The sequence below is a fragment of the Garra rufa genome, chromosome 1 (genome assembly GCF_049309525.1).
Source record: "Garra rufa chromosome 1, GarRuf1.0, whole genome shotgun sequence".
Classification (NCBI taxonomy): domain Eukaryota; kingdom Metazoa; phylum Chordata; class Actinopteri; order Cypriniformes; family Cyprinidae; genus Garra; species Garra rufa.
Window position 1 is genome coordinate 61,120,200 of NC_133361.1, and position 20,051 is coordinate 61,140,250.

A 20,051-nucleotide genomic window follows, 5' to 3' on the forward strand; every position below is an offset into this window, starting at 1 on the left:
AATAGCATAGGTTAACTTTGAATTCTATTAGATGTGTTGTTTTATCATAATTCTTCTCCTGCGACTGAGAAGTTGTAAATTGCACATGAAGCTGTAAGATCCTAAAATATAGGCGTCTATTTTTTGTTAGTTACCATAAAATAATATTGTGTTTTGTTTTGTCTTATGTGGAACTATAAAAACACACAAACACACACTAAATTTAATTGGTTATTCTTTTTTTTTTTTTTTTTTTTTGTATCAGTGTGCTGCTGGAAATTTAAAAAATGTTCCTAATTGCTTTTCCCCCAATAACTTTAAAAAAAAAAAAAAAAAAAAAAAAAATGAAAAGTTAAATTTTGGTGTCATTTACATACAGTCAAACCAAAATTTGTTCAGACACCAACATTTCTCACATTATCACAGTTTATTTGCTATTTTAATGTTGCAAAACTTTGATAGAAATGTATGTAATGGATTACAATCAACCAAAAATTCAGACAACTGTTAGTATGACAATATTTACACAACTATCAATACTTTGTTGACCAATTACCAAGCAATGCTTAATTTTGTTCAGTCTGTGGTGTAAAAAGTTCGCATTAGCAATAAAGGAAAAAAATACTTAAGCAAAACATGATCAGGTCAAAGTTTCTGAATAGTTTTGGTCCCATGTTTTGATCAGTTTTACTGGTGGTCCATTGTATGAACTTTTTTTTTTTTTTTTTTTTGGTATAATATGTCACAGTTTACTTTATTTTGCTATTCTCAATTACATAAATAAATTATAGTGCCCTGCACCCGCTAGTAAAAATTATTAATATTAATATTTTCTGAATCATTTTTGGTTTGACTGTATTTCAATTTTCTGACACTTATGAATGACATTGCCAAAATTTCACACTGATTATTGAGACATGGGACAGTCCGGCTAAGTAAGACAAATAAAGTTTATGTACCAAATAATTATTTTGGATTCATCTGTTTTTAGCATTTTGAAAGGTTTTGTGTAACCTCACAATTCTCTTTCTTTGCCTCAATGTTTAGTCAAATACAAAAGTGATTTCAAATATTTATTATAAATATTGACAAATCTAGTTCTTTTAAAACTGGCTCTCAGCTCCATCTGTAAATACAGTTTAATGGTGTTGACAGTTTATTTCATAAATATCTTGTGTATTACATGTTCATGAATTTCGGTATTAAATGGAGAAGCCGTTTTTCTTTTTCAGATTTTTCTGATTTGCTGGCTACAAATAAGATCTACCTGAAATGTTGGGAATTCTAAAATCTAAAAATCTACAAATCCTAGACTTTTGTGTTTGGTTTAAAGGAGCTGGGATATTACAATGTCCATGTGAAATAAAGAAAAAGAATCATCAGCATGAAGGCTGACGATATCCCTTTATTTTAGAAATGTTTTCATATTTAGACTTGTGTCATCAAAAAATAGACACAGATGCGAAACCTTATGAAAGAATTAGATAGTTTGTTTTTAACATATGTGACCCTGGAGCACAAAACCAGTCACAAGGATACATTTTGTAAAATAAAAATCTGAATAAATAAGCTTTCCATTGATTGTATGGTTTGTTAGGATAGGACAGTATTTGGTCGAGATACATTTGAAATATAAAAATTGAAATTTATTTGAAAATCTGGAATCTGAGGGTGCAAAAAGATCAAAATATTGAGAAAATCACCTTTAAAGTTTTCCAAATGAAGTTCTTAGCAATGCATATTACTAATCAGAAATTAAGTTGTATATATTTACAGTAAGAACATTTCCAAAATATCTTAATGGAACATGATCTTTACTTAAACTCCTAATGATTTTTGGCATAAAAGAAAAATCGATAATTTTCACCCATACAGTGTATTGTTGGCTATTGCTACAAATGCTGGGTTTGTGGTCCAGGGTCACATATTTATTAATTACAGTTTGTCTTGAAGGGTTAATATTTCTGAAAAATTAATCTGCTTTTATTTGGCCATATAAAGAAACCTCATGGCGTCCAATGTTGTTTCGAGCTTCACTCATTTGTATTATATGGACAAAAACATTGAAAGAAAATCATACAGGTTTGAGTAAATGGTACAGATTCTCATTTTCAGGGTGAACTATTCCTATTAGATTAATACATATTAAATGTATTTCTATTGAGTTATAATCTGAGTACAGGTGGTTTTACGCAATTTTAGCATAGTCCAATCATTCAAGTGCCTGCTTCTGTGAAATTTGTAAAAGGTTTTGGAAAGTGTGTCGTCCCATGTCTCAGTTTTTGGTAATGGTTTCAAAGCGAGTGCTAGGTGTGTAAGGAAAAGTCTGGCATCAGCCTCTTTACATGGAGAGGTGAATTATGCATCCATTCACTCACTCATAGGCAGATCTGTTTCACAGCAGTGCTCATTCATTAGACTCTCACTGTCTCTGATCGTCCCCAGACTGGACGCAGTGGAGGTACCTGAACCCACGTGTGCATTATGAAGGAGAACATGTCCTCGTGTCAAGTGGAGCAGCTGCCCTGTGCATGTCTTCTAGACTGCCACCGGCAGACCCACACCCGCAGCTCTGCAGGGGCCCCCATCCGACACAGAGCCAACGGGGCAGTGGGCGCCTTGTGCAACAGTCCCAACTGCGTGGTAGCCGCCAAGCTGGAGGGCTCAGAGCAGGGTCGGCACGGGGCCGGCAGGGTGCTGGTCACCGGAGGAGCCGGATACTTCGGATTCAGACTGGGCCGTGCTCTGGCAGGGCAAGGAGCCACGGTCTTACTTCTGGATCTCCACAAGCCACCCTGGGATATCCCCGATGGAGCTGTCTTCCAGCAGGTAAGGTGAAACTAGAGAGGAGAGCACTGGTAATATTGGGCTGTGGGGCGGATAGGCAGCGGACTGTAACAGAAGCAGATGGGTGCCAGGTGCAGAGTACGCAAGGTGAGGCAGGACAGGGGCCTCGAGTTTCAGCAGTTTTTATGACTCTTCGCTGACGTGCTCGGGTGTCTCAGAGAAACCGCCGGGCTTCAGGATGAGAAAGTGAAGTTGAAAATGCCATGTCAAACAGAGCTTGACAAAACCATGTTGTTGTTAATAGTCTTGAAAACCAGGTTTCTTGGTGTACGACAGTTATGGGGTTGAATTAGTGGGTTGTGACTCCAAAATGTGTGGCAGGTCTGTTCTTACAGCAGGATAAAAAACAAAGGATCCTTGATGTCAAAGGTTGTCAAATTACATACTGTGGTATTACACTTCAAAACATTATTTTCTTACTTACATTTTTTTGTCTTGTTTCCAGCCAAAATATAAAAAAATTCTTAAATCAAGAAGGATTTTCTAGACGGGTAAAAATTATTGTCAAAATTAAGTGTATTTTTGCTTGAAACAAGCAAAATAATCTGCCAATGGGGTAAGAAAAATAATCTTGTTTTCTGTTTGAAATAAGATTTTTTTGCTTAGCCCATTGGCAGATTATTTTGCTTGTTCTAAACAAAAACGTACTTAATTTTGACTTGTTTTTTTTCTGAAAACAAGACAATAATTTTGACTTGTCTAGAAAATCCTTCTTGATTAAAGAATTTTTTGATATTTGGATTGGAAACAAGACAAAAATGCTAAGTAAGAAAAGCATTTTTTATTTTATTTTTTGCAGTGTACTTGGTAAAAATGAGTTGGTATGCAAAAAGTATATCCACAGAGGTTATTTCTTCCAACCAAAAAGTGTTTTGTGCAGTAAAATGTTGAATACTCAAATCAAATGGCTTGATTTAATTACGAGTGACATTTATAAACTAAAATTGTCCATTTTTTTATATTTAGTCAATGTCCATTTCTGTATTCTTGGACCATAGTGATATGAATAACTGTTTGGACTGGCATTTTTGTCATTTTTGTAACATTTTTAATACCACATTGCTACTTGATGTCCAGTGTGAAATCTTTGTCTTGAAGCAAACCAGTTAAGAACAAGTGGACTTTAGGAAATAGGATGTTCCAAAACAATAGACCCAGATAGCACACATACGTCTGAAAGATGTTTGTTAAAGATCTCTTGATCTGGAAAGCATCTACTGTGTACAAATGTCTGACAGACGTCTGTAAGATGTCAGTTTTTCATACATTCTAAATCATAAACATCTTAAAGACATTTAATAGACGTCTGTTTGACATCTGAAAGGAAATGTCCAATAGACGTATTGCAGATGAGCAAACTACATCTTGCAGATGTAAATGTAGACGTCAAATAGATGTCTTTGAGATGTTCGTGTGCTATCTTTTGTGTGACGTCTTTCCTATCTAGAAACATTACCTAAAAGTAATGATTTAGGAGACAAATCTAAGCTAACTCTAATAGCACACATCTCAGAGTCGTCTATTTGATGTCTGCATTTACAATCTACAAGACGTAGTTTGCTCATCTGCAATACGTCTATTGGAGGTTTCCTATCAGATGTCAAATAGACGTCTATTAGATGTCTTTAAGATGTTTATGATTTAGAATGTATGTAAAACTGACATCTTACAGACGTTTGCCAGACGTTTGTACACAGCAGATGCTTTCCAGATCAAGAGATCTTTAACAGACATCTTGCAGACTTACCTGTGCTATCTGGGAATAAAGCTTTACTTGTAACCCCAGTCAAGAATAATGTGAATATTCATTCCCATTTGGGTTGACTAATGAGTTTTAGTTTTTTTTTAAAAATTGGAAGAAAGCTCAAAAGTTTAGATTTTTTTAATGTTTTAAAAAAAAGTTTCTTATGCTCAATAAAGTTCCATTTATTTGTTTAAAAACACAGAAAAAAGTAATATTAGGAAATATTATTACAATTCAAAATCCTTTTTTTTATATAATTAATTTCTGTGATGCAAAGCTGAATTTTCGTCATTCTAATATACTGATTTATTAATTTTATTATCAATGTTGGAAACAGCTGTGCTGCTTAATGTTTTTTGAAACCTGTGATACTTTTTCAGGATTCCTTGATGAATAAAAAGTTAAAAAGAACAGCATTTATTCAAAACAGAAATATTTTCTAACAATATAAGTCTTTACTAACACATCCTTGCTGAATAAAAGTATTAATTTCTTTCAAAGCGAGAAAAAAAAAAAAAAACATTGACCACAAACTTTGATCGAGGTGTTTATTGTTACAAAAGTTTTCTATTTTAAATAAATACTGTTCTTTTTAACATTTTATTTATCAAAGAATCCTAAAAAAGTAATGTTTTCAACACTGATAATAAATCAGCATATTAGAATGATTTCTGAAGGATTATGTGACACTGAAGACTGACGTAATGATGCTGAAAATTCGGCTTTGCATCAAAGGAATAAATTAGATTTCAAAGTATACTACAATAGAAAACCACTAATTTAAATTACAATAACATTTCACAATATTATAGTTTTTTTCTGTATTTTTAATCAAATAAACACAGCCTTGATGAGCACAAAAGTCTCCTTTAAAAAGCATTAAAAATCGCACTGATCTCAAAATTTTGAGCGGAAGTATATATATTATTTTTTTATTATTATGTTTTTTTTTTACATAACTGTGATTGAATGAGCATTGTTATGATTCTGTATATCTCTTTGTGTTTCACTTTAAGATTGATATCCGGGATTATGATGCCCTGTATAAGATCTGTGCGGGAGTGGATGTTATTTATCACACTGCTTCCTATGGGATGTCTGGACCTGAACAGGTCAGTGATTATAACTTGCATTTAATGAGAGTTCGGTTTATGTCACTAAGACAAATTAAAATATATTGCATGTAACATTACTCTGACTCTCTATTTTAACCACTGTATATCAGTATTTACACACGTACATCTCATAGACGTCTATTTGACATCTACATTTACATCTTCAAGACATCTGCAAGACATAGTTTGCACATCTACAATACGTCTATTGGTCGTTTTCTATCAGATGTCAGATAGACATCAATTAGATGTCTTTAAGATGTTTATGATTTAAAATGTATGTAAAATTGACATCTGACAGACGTCTGCCAGATGTTTGTACACAGCAGATGCTTTCCAGATCAAGAGATCTTTAACAGATATCTTGCAGACATACGTGTTTTTTATGGGTAGTTAATTATGCTGGTCATGTATATTTTTTGGTTTTACAGCTGAGAAGAAAGCAGATTGAATCAGTCAATGTTGGCGGCACAAACAATGTCATAAACGGTGAGCTGTCACTATATGATTCTCTGATACTATTAGACCTGTTATTCAAATAAGGAATGAAGTGTCTAATGGTATTTAGAATATTTCCCATTCAGTATTCAAAGAGAGAATACATTTACAGCAGAGATACCAAGGCTAAATTTAGTTAGAATGCATTGCAACATGACCAGTAAGAAAAAGTAAGTGGACAAAGCAAAGAAAAAAAAAGTTTAATGTAATTTAAAACATGCTTTGTTTTAGCCAAAATCAGTGTGTGCTGAATATTTAGTTTTGGTTAATGGTTGTAGTCTGTACGGAGCGGGGCATCTCTAGACTCATCTACACCAGTACAGTCAATGTGGCGTTTGCTGGCCGGCCCATCGAGGATGGAGATGAAGACTCTGTTCCCTGTGTGCCGCTGGACATGGTGAGACGGACACTGAGTGTGTTGTGATTTATTCTGCATTCAGCCAGTTTCTGAAGTGTTCATATTGGTACATCAATATGAGACTTTTTTGAACACCAGCCTTTATCTTTGCTAAAGGCAAAATCACATCTGAACTAGGAGAAACTGTGATTTCAGCATAATCCATTTTTATTTTATTATATTTTTAATGAAATTTGGCGTAATAACTGGAAGATGCTGGTTTGATCCCATGAGCCCTTCAGCAAGATATTTAAAGCGATAGTTCACCCTAAAATGAAAATTTTATGTTTATCTGCTTACCCCCAGAGCATCCAAGATGTAGATGACTTTGTTTCTTCAGTAGAATGCTGGTTGGCTGGTTTTAGTGAAAGCATGCTGGTTTTAGAGGGGTTTTGGCCACTTTCATAGCTGGTCAGGCTGGGACACAACCTGGAACATCCAGCCTAGCCAGACTGGAAGGCCAGCTAAAACCAGCTACTTCCATCTTAAACCAGCTAAGACCAACCAATCAGTTTAGGCTGGTTTTAGCTGTTAATCCACCTTGGTCTTAGCTGATTGTAGCTGGTCAGCAGACGGGTTTTAGAGGGGTTTTGGACACTTTCTTAGCTAGTCAGGCTGGTCTTAGCTGGTCAGGCTGGGAGACCAGCTGGAACAACCACCTAAACTAGCCTGACCAGCCTACCCAGGCTGGGAGACCAGCTAAAACCAACTACTTCCATCTTAAACCAGCTAAGACCAGCCAATCGGTTTAGGCTGGTTTTAGCTGTTAATCCACCTTGGTCTTAGCTGGTTGTAGCTGGTCAGCAGGCGGGTTTTAGAGAGGTTTTGGACACTTTCTTAGCTAGTCAGGCTAGGAGACCAGCTGGAACAACCACCTAAACCAGCCTGACCAGCCTACCCAGGCAGGGAGACCAGCTAAAACCAACTACTTCCATCTTAAACCAGCTAAGACCAGCCAAACGGTTTAGGTTGGTTTTAGCTGTTAATCCACCTTGGTCTTAGCTGGTTGTAGCTGGTCAGCAGGCGGGTTTTAGAGGGGTTTTGGACACTTTCTTAGCTAGCCAGGCTGGTCTTAGCTGGTCCGGCTGGGAGACCAGCTGGAACAACCACCTAAACCAGCCTGACCAGCCTACTCAGGCTGGGAGACCAGCTACTTCCAGCTAAAACCAACTACCTCTGATTCATTGCCATGTCCAACTGTCCTGATCGCGTCACAACAGTTGGCGCGTGATGCGTCAACATGCTCTGGCATAGTAGATGCATGTCGCTTGTATACGTCACTAATGTTTACACTGTGCGTAGTGGCTACTCAAAATGGTAATTACTTGTGTTTATCCTGATTTTCGCAACTGATTAAAAACTAAAAGATTATGTTTCCTTGCGCAAACTCATCCAGGAGTATTGACTTTTCACTGACCACTATGCCAGAACATGTTGACGCGCCTGCTATTGTGAATGTGCTCAGGACAGTTGAACATTGCGGTGGATCAGAGGTAAATAATGTTCAGTTTCTTGCACAGAGCGATCGTCTTGTGTCTTAACACCTCAATGTCTCGTCACGAGCCACAGGCTGTGTATGTTTTTTTTGACTCTCAAAGCTGTAGATCCCATTGACTGCCATTATATGACTGACAGACTGCAACAGTTTAAGTTAAAAATCTTCATTTGTGTTCTACTGAAGAAACAAAGTCACCTACATCTTGAATGCCCTGGGGGTACGCAGATGAACATCAATTTTTCATTTTTGGGTGAACTATCCCTTTAACCACTGTTTTCGTCAGGGGAAACAAGTGAAGCTAAAGTAATAAACTTCAGCTCCTAACTCTACTTGCTAATGGTATTCATGAAAACATAGAGGATTGCATCAGACCCAAGTCTTATATATTCTTGCAGGAGAAGCACCTTCAGAAAATGTCAAAAACTGATCTTCCTTTACCCATATCCAATTTTTAATCACCACAATCCGATCTGTTACATTAGTGAGCATTGAGATCATAGGCATCAGATGGGGATGACTTTCACTAGGGATAAGTGTGTCATGTTGGAGAAACTCATGCTGTGCTCCTGCGTGCTCCGGTTCACTGTCCTGAAGAACAGTAGACCGAAGTTAAGGAAGGTTAATGGAATCAAATTAGTCCACCTGACACCTCACTCGTGTGATGAAGCCCAAAGTGCTACACAAGTCCCCGGCTTTTGTCTACCCAAACTTCATACATGAATACATAACATCTGATAAATCATACAACGGTATTACACACTCAGATTTCACTGGTGCTCATTTTCGGCCGAGGTTGACTGATGTGTGATGACTTTCACCAATGAGAGAAAAAAACTATTAAAAAAGCTTATAATATCATAAAATGGTGTGAGCAATTTTACTTTAGAATTTATAATTTTAGAGCCGGTATCTCATGACTTAGTAATTGTATAGTTTGTAAATGCTCTTCAGGGCTTGTCATATTTAAAAGTTTTTTCTCTCTCTCTCTTTAAGCACATAGACCATTACTCCAGGACTAAAGCCATCGCTGAACGCATGGTGCTCGCTGCCAATGGAAGATCAACAAAAGGTACGGAAATGGAAACTTGTTGGTCTCTGAAGTCGATCCTGTTTTTGCGCACAATAGCAATAAGCGCAAGTGGTATCATGTACCCTGCTCATATCGTTTGTGTGTGTGTGCTCAGATGTGTGTGTGTCCACTGCTGATGAGGTACTGAGGTAACGGCTGCTATGGTAATGACCACAGCCTGCAACCCAAGCCAACCAGACCCGCTGACACTGTTTTAAATTTAGACCTAGAATTAATAATAAAGCTAAACACTGAGTGTATTTGTAGCTGCTGTGAAGCTTATTCTGTGCTAACAATCACACACCTCCTTGCAGAATACAAAGTGAGAAGCAACTTTTTTGTTGATCAGTTCTTTCTCTTTCATTGCTTGTTCTCTTTTGTGTTTTAAAACTTTGTTTTAAATATCTGTCTTAAAAACAGACTCAAACATGTCAAATGAGATTCCGTTTCATTTTATATTTTGCATATTTTAGGCATTTTTTTTGTCTTCATGTAGACAGAATTATGTAGAAACAAAGTGGTAGAGCGTCTTGATTAGACTAATGCATCTATTATTTATGAATATGAATACTGTAGGTCACTGAGAAATTTCGTATGTAATATTGAGGAATTGTTGTTTTAGGTGGTCGTCTTCTTCACACATGTGTCCTGCGCCCCTCTGGTATCTATGGTCCTGAAGAGAGAAGACATTTACACAGGGTGATGGTGAGTCCACTCATTCTTTCTTAATTATCCCTGTTCCATATTTACCCTTTTCCGCCTTCTCTCTTTTTCTTTTTCTTTCTCTTTCTCACACACACACACACACACACACACACACACACACACACACACACACACACACACACACACACACACACACACACACACACACACACACACACACACACACACACACACATACACACACAGGTCCCAGACAGTTGTACTCTGCAGCCGCAGCTGTGCCACTGTGCCCAGAGCTGTACAATATTAATGGAGTCTGTGAGAGGCTCCTCTTACAGACTGTGCTTTAAACTGTGCCTGTACATTCAGACACACGATTGTCTGTGCTTCTGCTGTAAATCTACAGACATACTAACGACTGTCTGTGATTATGCTGTTACTCTACAGACATACACACAACTGTCTGTGCTTCTGCTGTTACTCTACAGACATACACACGACTGTCTGTGCTTCTGCTGTTACTCTACAGACATACACACGACTGTCTGTGCTTCTGCTGTTACTCTACAGACATACACACAACTGTCTGTGCTTCTGCTGTTACTCTACAGACATACACACAACTGTCTGTGCTTCTGCTGTTACTCTACAGACATACACACGACTGTCTGTGCTTCTGCTGTTACTCTACAGACATACATACAACTGTCTGTGCTTCTGTTGTGACTATACAGACATACACAACTGTCTGTGATTCTGCTGTTACTCTACAGAGACACACACATCTGTCTGTGCTTCTGCTGTTACTCTACAGACATACGCATGACTGTCTGTGCTTCTGCTGTTACTCTACAGACATATACACGACTGTCTGTGCTTCTGCTGTTACTCTACAGACATATACGCGACTATGCTTCTGCGGTTACTCTACAGACATACATATGACTGTCTGTGCTTCTGCTGTTACTCTACAGACATACACAACTGTCTGTGCTTCTGCTCTGACTCTACAGACATACACACAACTGTCTGTGCTTCTGCTGTTACTCTACAGACATACACACAACTGTCTGTGCTTCTGCTGTTACTCTACAGACATACACACAACTGTCTGTGCTTCTGCTGTTACTCTACAGACATACATATGACTGTCTGTGCTTCTGCTGTTACTCTACAGACATATACGCGACTATGCTTCTGCGGTTACTCTACAGACATACATATGACTGTCTGTGCTTCTGCTGTTACTCTACAGACATACACAACTGACATACACACAACTGTCTGTGCTTCTGCTGTTACTCTACAGACATACACAACTGTCTGTGCTTCTGCTCTGACTCTACAGACATACACACAACTGTCTGTGCTTCTGCTGTTACTCTACAGACATACACACGACTGTCTGTGCTTCTGCTGTTACTCTACAGACATATACACGACTGTCTGTGCTTCTGCTGTTACTCTACAGACATACACACGACTGTCTGTGCTTCTGATGTTACTCTACAGACATACACACAACTGTCTGTGATTCTGCTGTTACTCTACAGACATACACACAACTGTCTGTGCTTCTGCTGTTACTCTACAGACATACACACAACTGTCTGTGCTACTGCTGTTACTCTACAGACATACACACAACTGTCTGTGCTTCTGCTGTTACTCTACAGACATACACACAACTGTCTGTGCTACTGCTGTTACTCTACAGACATACACACGACTGTCTGTGATTCTGCTGTTACTCTACAGACATACACACAACTGTCTGTGCTTCTGCTGTTACTCTACAGACATACACACAACTGTCTGTGCTACTGCTGTTACTCTACAGACATACACACGACTGTCTGTGATTCTGCTGTTACTCTACAGACATACACACAACTGTCTGTGCTTCTGCTGTTACTCTACAGACATACACACAACTGTCTGTGCTACTGCTGTTACTCTACAGACATACACACAACTGTCTGTGCTTCTGCTGTTACTCTACAGACATACACACAACTGTCTGTGCTACTGCTGTTACTCTACAGACATACACACGACTGTCTGTGCTTCTGATGTTACTCTACAGACATACACACGACTGTCTGTGCTTCTGATGTTACTCTACAGACATACACACAACTGTCTGTGATTCTGCTGTTACTCTACAGACATACACACAACTGTCTGTGCTTCTGCTGTTACTCTACAGACATATACACAACTGTCTGTGATTCTGCTGTTACTCTACAGACATACACACGACTGTCTGTGCTTCTGCTGTTACTCTACAGACATACACACGACTGTCTGTGCTTCTGCTGTTACTCTACAGACATATACACAACTGTCTGTGCTTCTACTTTTACTCTACAGACATACAAATGACTGTCTGTGCTTCTGCTGTTAATCTACAGACATACACACGACTGTCTGTGCTTCTGTTGTTACTCTACAGACATATACACAACTGTCTGTGCTTCTACTTTAAGGCCGCGATCACACCGAACGCGTTTTAGCAGTTGGAGGCGCCTCTTTTGAATGGTTTTCTGTTGGCAGTGAGCGTTCTGCGCGCCGCTTATGCGCACCGGGCGCCTCGCGTTTTCGCCGCCTGCTGCGCCTCGCGTTATTGCAGAAGCGCTCTGAGCGCCTGAAGTTGAAAAAAAATCAACTCTGAGCGGAAAAACGCCCAACGTCATTCGCGTTCTTTTCCATTGTCCAATCGAATGAATGGAGAGGCGGGCCTTCTGTTGTGGTGATGAAAGTTTACCGTTGCTTAAAAAGTCCGGAGACTGCAAGAAATAGAGGAGAAACCTTTGGTGTCTGTCGTGGGTAACCCGGAGCTGTATTATTTAGGGTTTCTGCTAATATGACAGTTTACTTAACAGCAAAAAAAACTAAGATTTTAGAGCGCTCGCGCTATAATCCTTTGATTTGACTGACAGGACAGCTGTTTTGGTCGTTGCTTAGCAACATAAAAAAAACGCAGCACATTGCTCTTTTATTAAAAGTCACCAAAAAAGGCAGTGCTGTGCGCCTCGCGTTTTTAGAACTAAAAGACGCGTTCGGTGTGATCGGGGCCTTACTCTACAGACATACAAATGACTGTCTGTGCTTCTGCTGTTAATCTACAGACATACACACGACTGTCTGTGCTTCTGCTGTTACTCTACAGACATATACACAACTGTCTGTGCTTCTACTGTTACTCTACAGACATACACACGACTGTCTGTGCTTCTGCTGTTACTCTACAGACATACACACGACTGTCTGTGCTTCTACTGTTACTCTACAGACATGCACACAACTGTCTGTGCTACTGCTGTTACTCTACAGACATACAAACAACTGTCTGTGCTTCTGCTTTAAATCTACAGACTTACACAACTGTCTTTTCTTGTGCTGTCAATTTACATACAGACACTTGTATGCCTTTGCTAACTCAGGTAATCTCTTCACCATCGTGTGTCCCTCAGTTAGAAAGTGTTCTTTTGTCTGTGAAGTCTGAGTGCCAAGATGCATAAACAAAAGTTTTATGATTCTTTTCTCCTCTTAGGTGAATGTGGAGAGGAGGTTGTTCAGCTTTCGTTTTGGAGATCCTAATGCTAAGATGAACTGGATACATGTGGATAATCTGGTGATGGCTCATGTTTTAGCAGCAGAAGCACTCACTGCAGACAAAGCCTTTGTGGCGGTATGTGTGGCATGATAGGTGTGTTTTATTTTTTGTTTTACAAACCTAGATTAATTATAATGCATGGTGTATTTATTTATTTATTTCAGAATGGCCAGGTTTATTTTATCAATGATGGGGAGTCTGTCAATGTCTTTGAATGGCTGACACCTCTAGTGAGTTGCAAACCAAGTATTTATAATTAAAACGTGTATTACAATTATTAACTATTTTATGAAACTGTACCTTTATTTATCCCCAGTTTGAAAGATTGGGTTATGGTCGACCACTGATTCACCTTCCTGTGTCTCTCGTCTACTCAGCAGGTGAGACTAAAGTGAAATTAATTTTTTAATTGTATTTAAATAATAGTTTTTTTTTTGTTTGTTTTGCAAATACAACTGTATCACACATTCCTGTTTTCTCCAGCAATTCTTATGGAGCGACTGCATGTGGCTCTCAGTCCTATTATGGAAATTCCATTACTTCTCACAAGAAACGAGGTAAATGTTTTCCTTCCAGCCTTCATTGCATTATGACTGCAGTTTGCTCTAATCACTTTTTCCTAATGAAGTTGTTTTGATGCCATCTTGAGAGCAGCGTGACATTGCAGTTTCCCTCTGCTATTATATGTAGTTAAACTGCATTAACAAATGTTTAGAAAGCTCAGGAAAGAGAAACACACCTAGAGGAGCAGTAACCACACAGTTTCCGCCATGTGAAAAAAAGTTTTGTTTTTTATTTTACTTTGTGGAAATAGGGTTGTATATTTATACATTGGATAGTTGTGAGCATCACATCCACTTTGATACTTCATTTTACCAATTTCCAGTTTAACATTAAACTATTTATGCAGTAGGTGTACACACACACACACACACACACACACAACTACAGCCTGAGTATGGTAACTTAGGTTACCATCCCCATAGGTACTTCCTTAAACTCTCCTTGCACAGCAGCTCTAGTACTCCTGCACTCAACGTAATGAACATTCCTGATGAGTGTTTACATTCTGTAATTAATCAGGTCTGATAAATCTTATGAGCAATCATCTGTAACCATTGAACACATTAAACTGCATGTGTCTCCTCCAGCTGTTTAAATAGCACAGTTGATTCTGAGAGGGTAGTTAAGGGTGACAAACAAGTTGGCATAAAGGCAGAGCAAGAAAGAGTCACGTTAGTAGAGCTGGGCGTCGACTGGCACTGTGTCATGCATTAGTCATGAGAAACAGAAGCCATGGGCTGAAGGGGCGATTCTGGTCAGATGGCGGCAGGTTTGATGATTGCTTTGTGAATAAAACATGAGACACCAGCTCCTTGCTGGATCTTTGAGTTTGAGACGGACAAGTGCCACAGAGGAAGGGAACATACGCACACACACAAGTGCATGAAACCAGGAAATGAGTATATCAGTCACACAATGGCAACCCCAGTCCCGGTTTCAGTGGTCTATTTGACATCTGCATTTACATCTACAAGACGTAGTTTGCTTATCTGCAATACGCCTATTGGACGTTTCCTGTTAGATGGCAAATTGACGTCAATTAGATGTCCTTAGGAGGTTTATGATTTAGAATGTATGTAAAACTGACATCTTACAGATGTCTGCCAGACGTTTGCACATACATTTACCATACATTCTAATTCATAAACATCTTAAAGACATCAAATAGATGTCTATTTGCCATCTGATAGGAAACGTCCAATAGACGTATTGCAGATGAGCAAACTAAGTCTTGCAGATGTCTTGCAGATGTAAATGCAGATGTCAAATAGATGTCTCCTAGATATACATGTGCTATCAGGGAAATTCTCGTCTGAAATTTTCACACGTATAAAAAAATAAATGTTGTCAATCATGTTTGCGCACTGCCTTCGAAACTTTTGTTCGTCATAAAAAATATCGGATTGGGTTTAATTTTTCTGCAGATTCGCATCTGTAGCCAGCATTTTGAGAGGTGTTTTGAATATATAACGTCCATATAACATCAGGTTGATGCTTGGTGAAGAAAGAAAATCAATTTGACGTTAACGTTACATAACCTAAAAACAACCAAACTGGACATCAATTTAATGTTGACATTAGACATTGAATTGACATTGAATTTTGGTCACTTGGTGTCTCAACTGAAATTAACCCAAATATCACCCTGATAGCACACGCACATATTGGAGATGTCTGCATTTACATCTGCAAGACGTAGTTTGCTCATCTGCAATACGTCTATTGAACGTTTCCTATGAGATGTCAAATAGACGTCTATTAGATGTCTTTAAGAAGTTTATGATTTAGAATGTATGTAAAACTGACATCTTACAGACGTTTGTAGACAGCAGATGCTTTCCAGAGCCAGAGATCTTTAACAGACATCTTGCAGACGTACGTGTGCTATCTGAGTTAGGACTCAGTGTGCAAGGACCTTTAGAATTCTATATATGTATTGTTTTGCTCATTAGTCTATTAGACTGTGCAAGGACCTTAACTAATAACAGGTATTACTATTGCGTGAACAGTTGATATCTTAATTAGCTTTTTAGGATAGCATAATGAATGTTGGCATTGTTGTTGAATTGACTTTTGAATCGACTCTTGATTCCAAACACCTCAAAGCTGAAAAATCAATTTTATCATATTAAATCAATCAATTATTTCAAGTCTCAGCCTGTCTCCATATTTCCTTGTAGGATTACAGAAGATTAGTTCAGATGGTAAATAGAGATGTTCTCGTTTCCAGCTCATGTAGATGTTGTGATGTTGTTGATGTTGTTGATGTTGTAAATTCAACGTCATTAATGACTCACCCTCATGTCATTCCAAACACATAAGACCTTTGTTCATCTTTGGAACACAAATTAAGATATTTCTGATGAAATCTGAGAGCTATTTGACCCTCCATAGACAGCAAGGGCCCTACCATGTTCAAGATCCAGAAAGGTACCAAGAATATCGGCAAAATAGTCCATGTGAGTGTTCTACATTAACATTGTTCACGTGCAGATCAAAGCACACGCATAGATTGTGGTGCTCTCCGATATGGCATTGTTGAATAAAGTTATTTTATTTTTTTATTTTTTATTTTTTTTTACAAAAATAATTCTTGTAGCTTCATAAAATTACGGTTGAACCACTGATGTCACATGGACTTCTTTAGCGATGCCCTTACTACCTTTCTGGACCTTGAACATAGTAGTTGCGTTGCTGTCTATGCAGGGTCAGAAAGCTCTCGGATTTCATCAAAAATATCTTCATTTATTTTCCATAGATGAACGAAGATCTTATGGGTTTGGAACGCCATAAGGTTAGTAATTGACAGCATTTATTTTTATTATTTAATGGAATGATACTCATGCATTTTCTTCAAATACTCTATAGTAATAATACTTTTTCACTGTGTCACACACTATGTTTTGAGAGTATGTTGAAAGCAAAAACTGTGCTTTTGTGGTGTTCTATCCACTAGATGGCAGTAGTCTGTTTCATAGACCCAACACACACTTTTAAAGATTGCTCATTTGGCCCTGGTCTAGACACCGGTGTGTGTTGGGTCTGGGGCACCTGCTCTGGCTCTCGGCCCAGTGGAGTTTTTCCATGTAGATACCCAATCTGTAGACAGGTAAGGGGAGAGAGACTGTGGGGGCATTTCACCGTGCCAGGAGAGCACGCGGGTACAGAGCAGCTTTATGTAAAAGTAATGCCAGGTAAAAGGAGGTCATTAAAGCCATTAGTAAATGTGAAGCCCTCAGAATCCGATCTGTGAAGTTAAATCCAGAGTCCATCTTTCAACATAGTGTCCAGCTTCAAGACAATCCGACAGTGACACTGTTTAAACCAATAATAGCTCAACCGAGTATATAAATTCTCTCATTGTTTCCTCATGTTGTTTTAATTAGGCACACTTCTTTTTCACAGAGGAAAATTGGAACAGTTCTGCTTTGAAAGCTTGTGTGTCTGAGGTGAACGGATGTGACCTGTATGTCTGATGCGAGATTACAGAGACATCTGTCCTATCATCTCATCTCTGTCTCGGCTGAGCTCTTAGAATGTTCAGCCCTCCTGACATCTGACCTCTGCATCTCTCTCAGGTGAGAAACATTGCTGTCAGTCACACCTTTAAAATCGAGAAGGCGCAGCGAGAATTGGGCTTCAGTCCTAAGAAGTACAGCCTGACCGACTCGGTGGATCAGTACCTGCGGAGCCGACCACTGCGTTCAGCCGCATCATTTCCGAACACGTGGTACCTCTTCCTCCTGCTGCTCCTGATGGGATTCATCGCTCTGATGATCTGCTCTGCAGGACGGGAATAGTAAGCCTTAAAGGGAACCCCGTGTATAAAGACTTGTATGGCTTAATAATATATTGTGAAATATGTAGTAGAAAACCCATGAAAGATTCACGTCATTTAAAAAATCCACATTTTTTATACAGTATCTCACAAAAGTGAGTATTCCCCTCCCTTTTCAGCAACCATTTTAGCATATCTTCTCAAGGGACATTACTATAGAAAAGAAACTTAGATATATTTTAGAGAAGTCAATGTGCAGCTTGTATAGCAGTATATATTTACTGTCCCCTAAAAATTGCTCAACATATTATTGTCAAAATAGCTGGCAACAAAAGTGAGGACACCCTAAGTGAACTTGTCCAAAGTGTCAATGTTTTGTGTTAGCACCATCGTTAGTTAGCTTCTTCATCAAGGCAGTTGTTATCCTGGTGGTGTGTTTGGGGTCGTTTTCATGTTGGAAAACTGCTGTGCGGCCTAGTTTCTGGAGGGAAGGCATCATCTTCAGAATGTACAGTACATAATGGCATCCATGTCTCCCTCAATGAACTGCAGCTCCACAGTACCAGCAGCACTCATGCAGACCATGATGCTACCACCACCATGCTTGACTGTAGGCAAGACACAATTTTCTTGGTACTCCTCACCAAGGCATCGCCACACATGCTGGACACCATCTGAACCAAACAAGTTTATCTTATAGTCTCATCAGACCACAGGACATGGTTCCAGTAATTCATGCTCTTGGACAGGTTGTCTTCAGCAAACTGTTTATGGGCTTTCTTGTGAGCCAGCTTTAGAAAAGGCTTCCTTCTGGGGCAATGCCCATGCAAATCGACTTGTTGCAGTGTGCGGTGTATGGTCTGAGCACTGACAAGCTGACGTTCTACTTCTGCAACCTTTAAAGCAATGCTGGCAGCACTCATGCATCTGTTTTTTGAAGCAAGGTTCTACACCTGATGCACAGAATGAGTGCTCCACTTTGTGGATCGACCCTTGCAAGGCCTGTTCCGAATGGAACTCATCTTGGAAAACCTCTGTATGACCCTGTAGTGTAACTCAGTTTCAGGGTGTTACTGAACCTCTAATAGCCTTGGCCATCTTTGTGGAGAGCAACAATTGTAATTCTCAAATCCTTTGAGAGTTATTTGCCATGAGATGCCATGCTGAACATCCAGTGGTCAGTATGAGAGTAAGAAAGTTTCATTTGTATAGTATTGTCCCTTTAGAAGATATACTTAAATGGCTGCTGAAATGTGAGGAGTGTACTCACTTTTGTAAGATACTGTACATATTTTGGACTATGTGGGGCTCCATTATTTCAATGATGTCAAATGGTTGCACTCGGTGAGCTACTGGCGCTACCTGTTGCTATTTTTACCCCAACACAACTTGGAAAATAAAATACTGATACGACGCCACATTGTGTGGCTTTTGGTTGTAACTTTCAGTCAAAGAGAAGCAAATATAAGTCAAGAGAAGCAATATAAGTCTTCACTGTTTTCCTAGCGATCAGAAGAGGAGAAAAGAATGTGAAGATGCCTGTGGATGAATAAAATTTACAAAAAATGCATCTTTGTTCTCTCCACTTTAGCCCTGAATCCTTTGAGGCCTTTAGTCAACCACAGCTACTGAAAGAGCTTACAAACAGCAGAGACAAGAAACACTAGATGCCATCCTGCAGGATGTAAACATGCTGACGCTTGTCATGACCCTGCATCCACTGAAGGAGTTTCTCAGCGCGTATTTTACTCAATATCCCAGGTGTTTAGAGTCCTTGTGAGGAAAAATAGATGATATGGCTTTTGGTTTAAGCCTATGCTTATATCCATCACCACCTGTAAGATCTTTTAGTAGCTGTGGTCATCATATCAGTATTTTATTTTCCGAGTTGTATTACGGTAAATATTGCAACAGGTAGTAAATCACAGAGTGCAACCATTTCACAATATCGAAATAATGGTGCCCACCCATAGTCCAAAAGGTGTATAAAACAATGTGTATTTTTTTAAATAATGTAAATGTTTCATGGGTTTTCTACTACATATTTCAGTAAAAGACATTAGCATTAATGTTATATTAAGCCATACAAGTCTTAATACCCAGGGTTCCCTTTAATATTTCAGTCTCACTTCCAAAAGAAATCTCATGGATCACTTGTAGGTTTTGAACTAGGGCTGGGTGATATAGTGAATTCAAAATCATGCAGCATTGTGAATACCATGACAGTTCTGCTATGCTTTTAATTTTGCCATTAAGTTTTATGAAGACTGTCATTAA

At 38.7% G+C, this 20,051-nt stretch overlaps 1 protein-coding gene across 1 annotated transcript; it reads left to right on the forward strand.

Annotated features, from left to right (window-relative positions):
• Positions 1 to 2,463: 2,463 nt before the first annotated feature.
• On the forward strand, positions 2,464 to 20,045 carry sdr42e2 (short chain dehydrogenase/reductase family 42E, member 2). Its single transcript, XM_073843572.1, has 11 exons — positions 2,464 to 2,808; positions 5,587 to 5,682; positions 6,117 to 6,174; positions 6,462 to 6,580; positions 9,072 to 9,147; positions 9,770 to 9,852; positions 13,370 to 13,507; positions 13,597 to 13,662; positions 13,749 to 13,812; positions 13,916 to 13,989; positions 17,575 to 20,045. Exons 1-11 carry the CDS (start codon positions 2,464 to 2,466, stop codon positions 17,794 to 17,796), a joined length of 1,341 nt encoding a protein of 446 aa, XP_073699673.1. The 3' UTR covers positions 17,797 to 20,045.
• The last annotated feature ends 6 nt before the right edge of the window (positions 20,046 to 20,051 follow it).

Coding starts and splice junctions, on each gene's coding strand:
- sdr42e2 (XM_073843572.1), top strand. CDS start 2,464: ATGAAGGAGAACATGTCCTCGTGTCAAGTGGAGCAGCTGCCCTGTGCA. Junction 5,683..6,116: donor GGATGTCTGGACCTGAACAG/GTCAGTGATTAT, acceptor TTGGTTTTACAG/CTGAGAAGAAAGCAGATTGA. Junction 13,990..17,574: donor TACTTCTCACAAGAAACGAG/GTAAATGTTTTC, acceptor CATCTCTCTCAG/GTGAGAAACATTGCTGTCAG.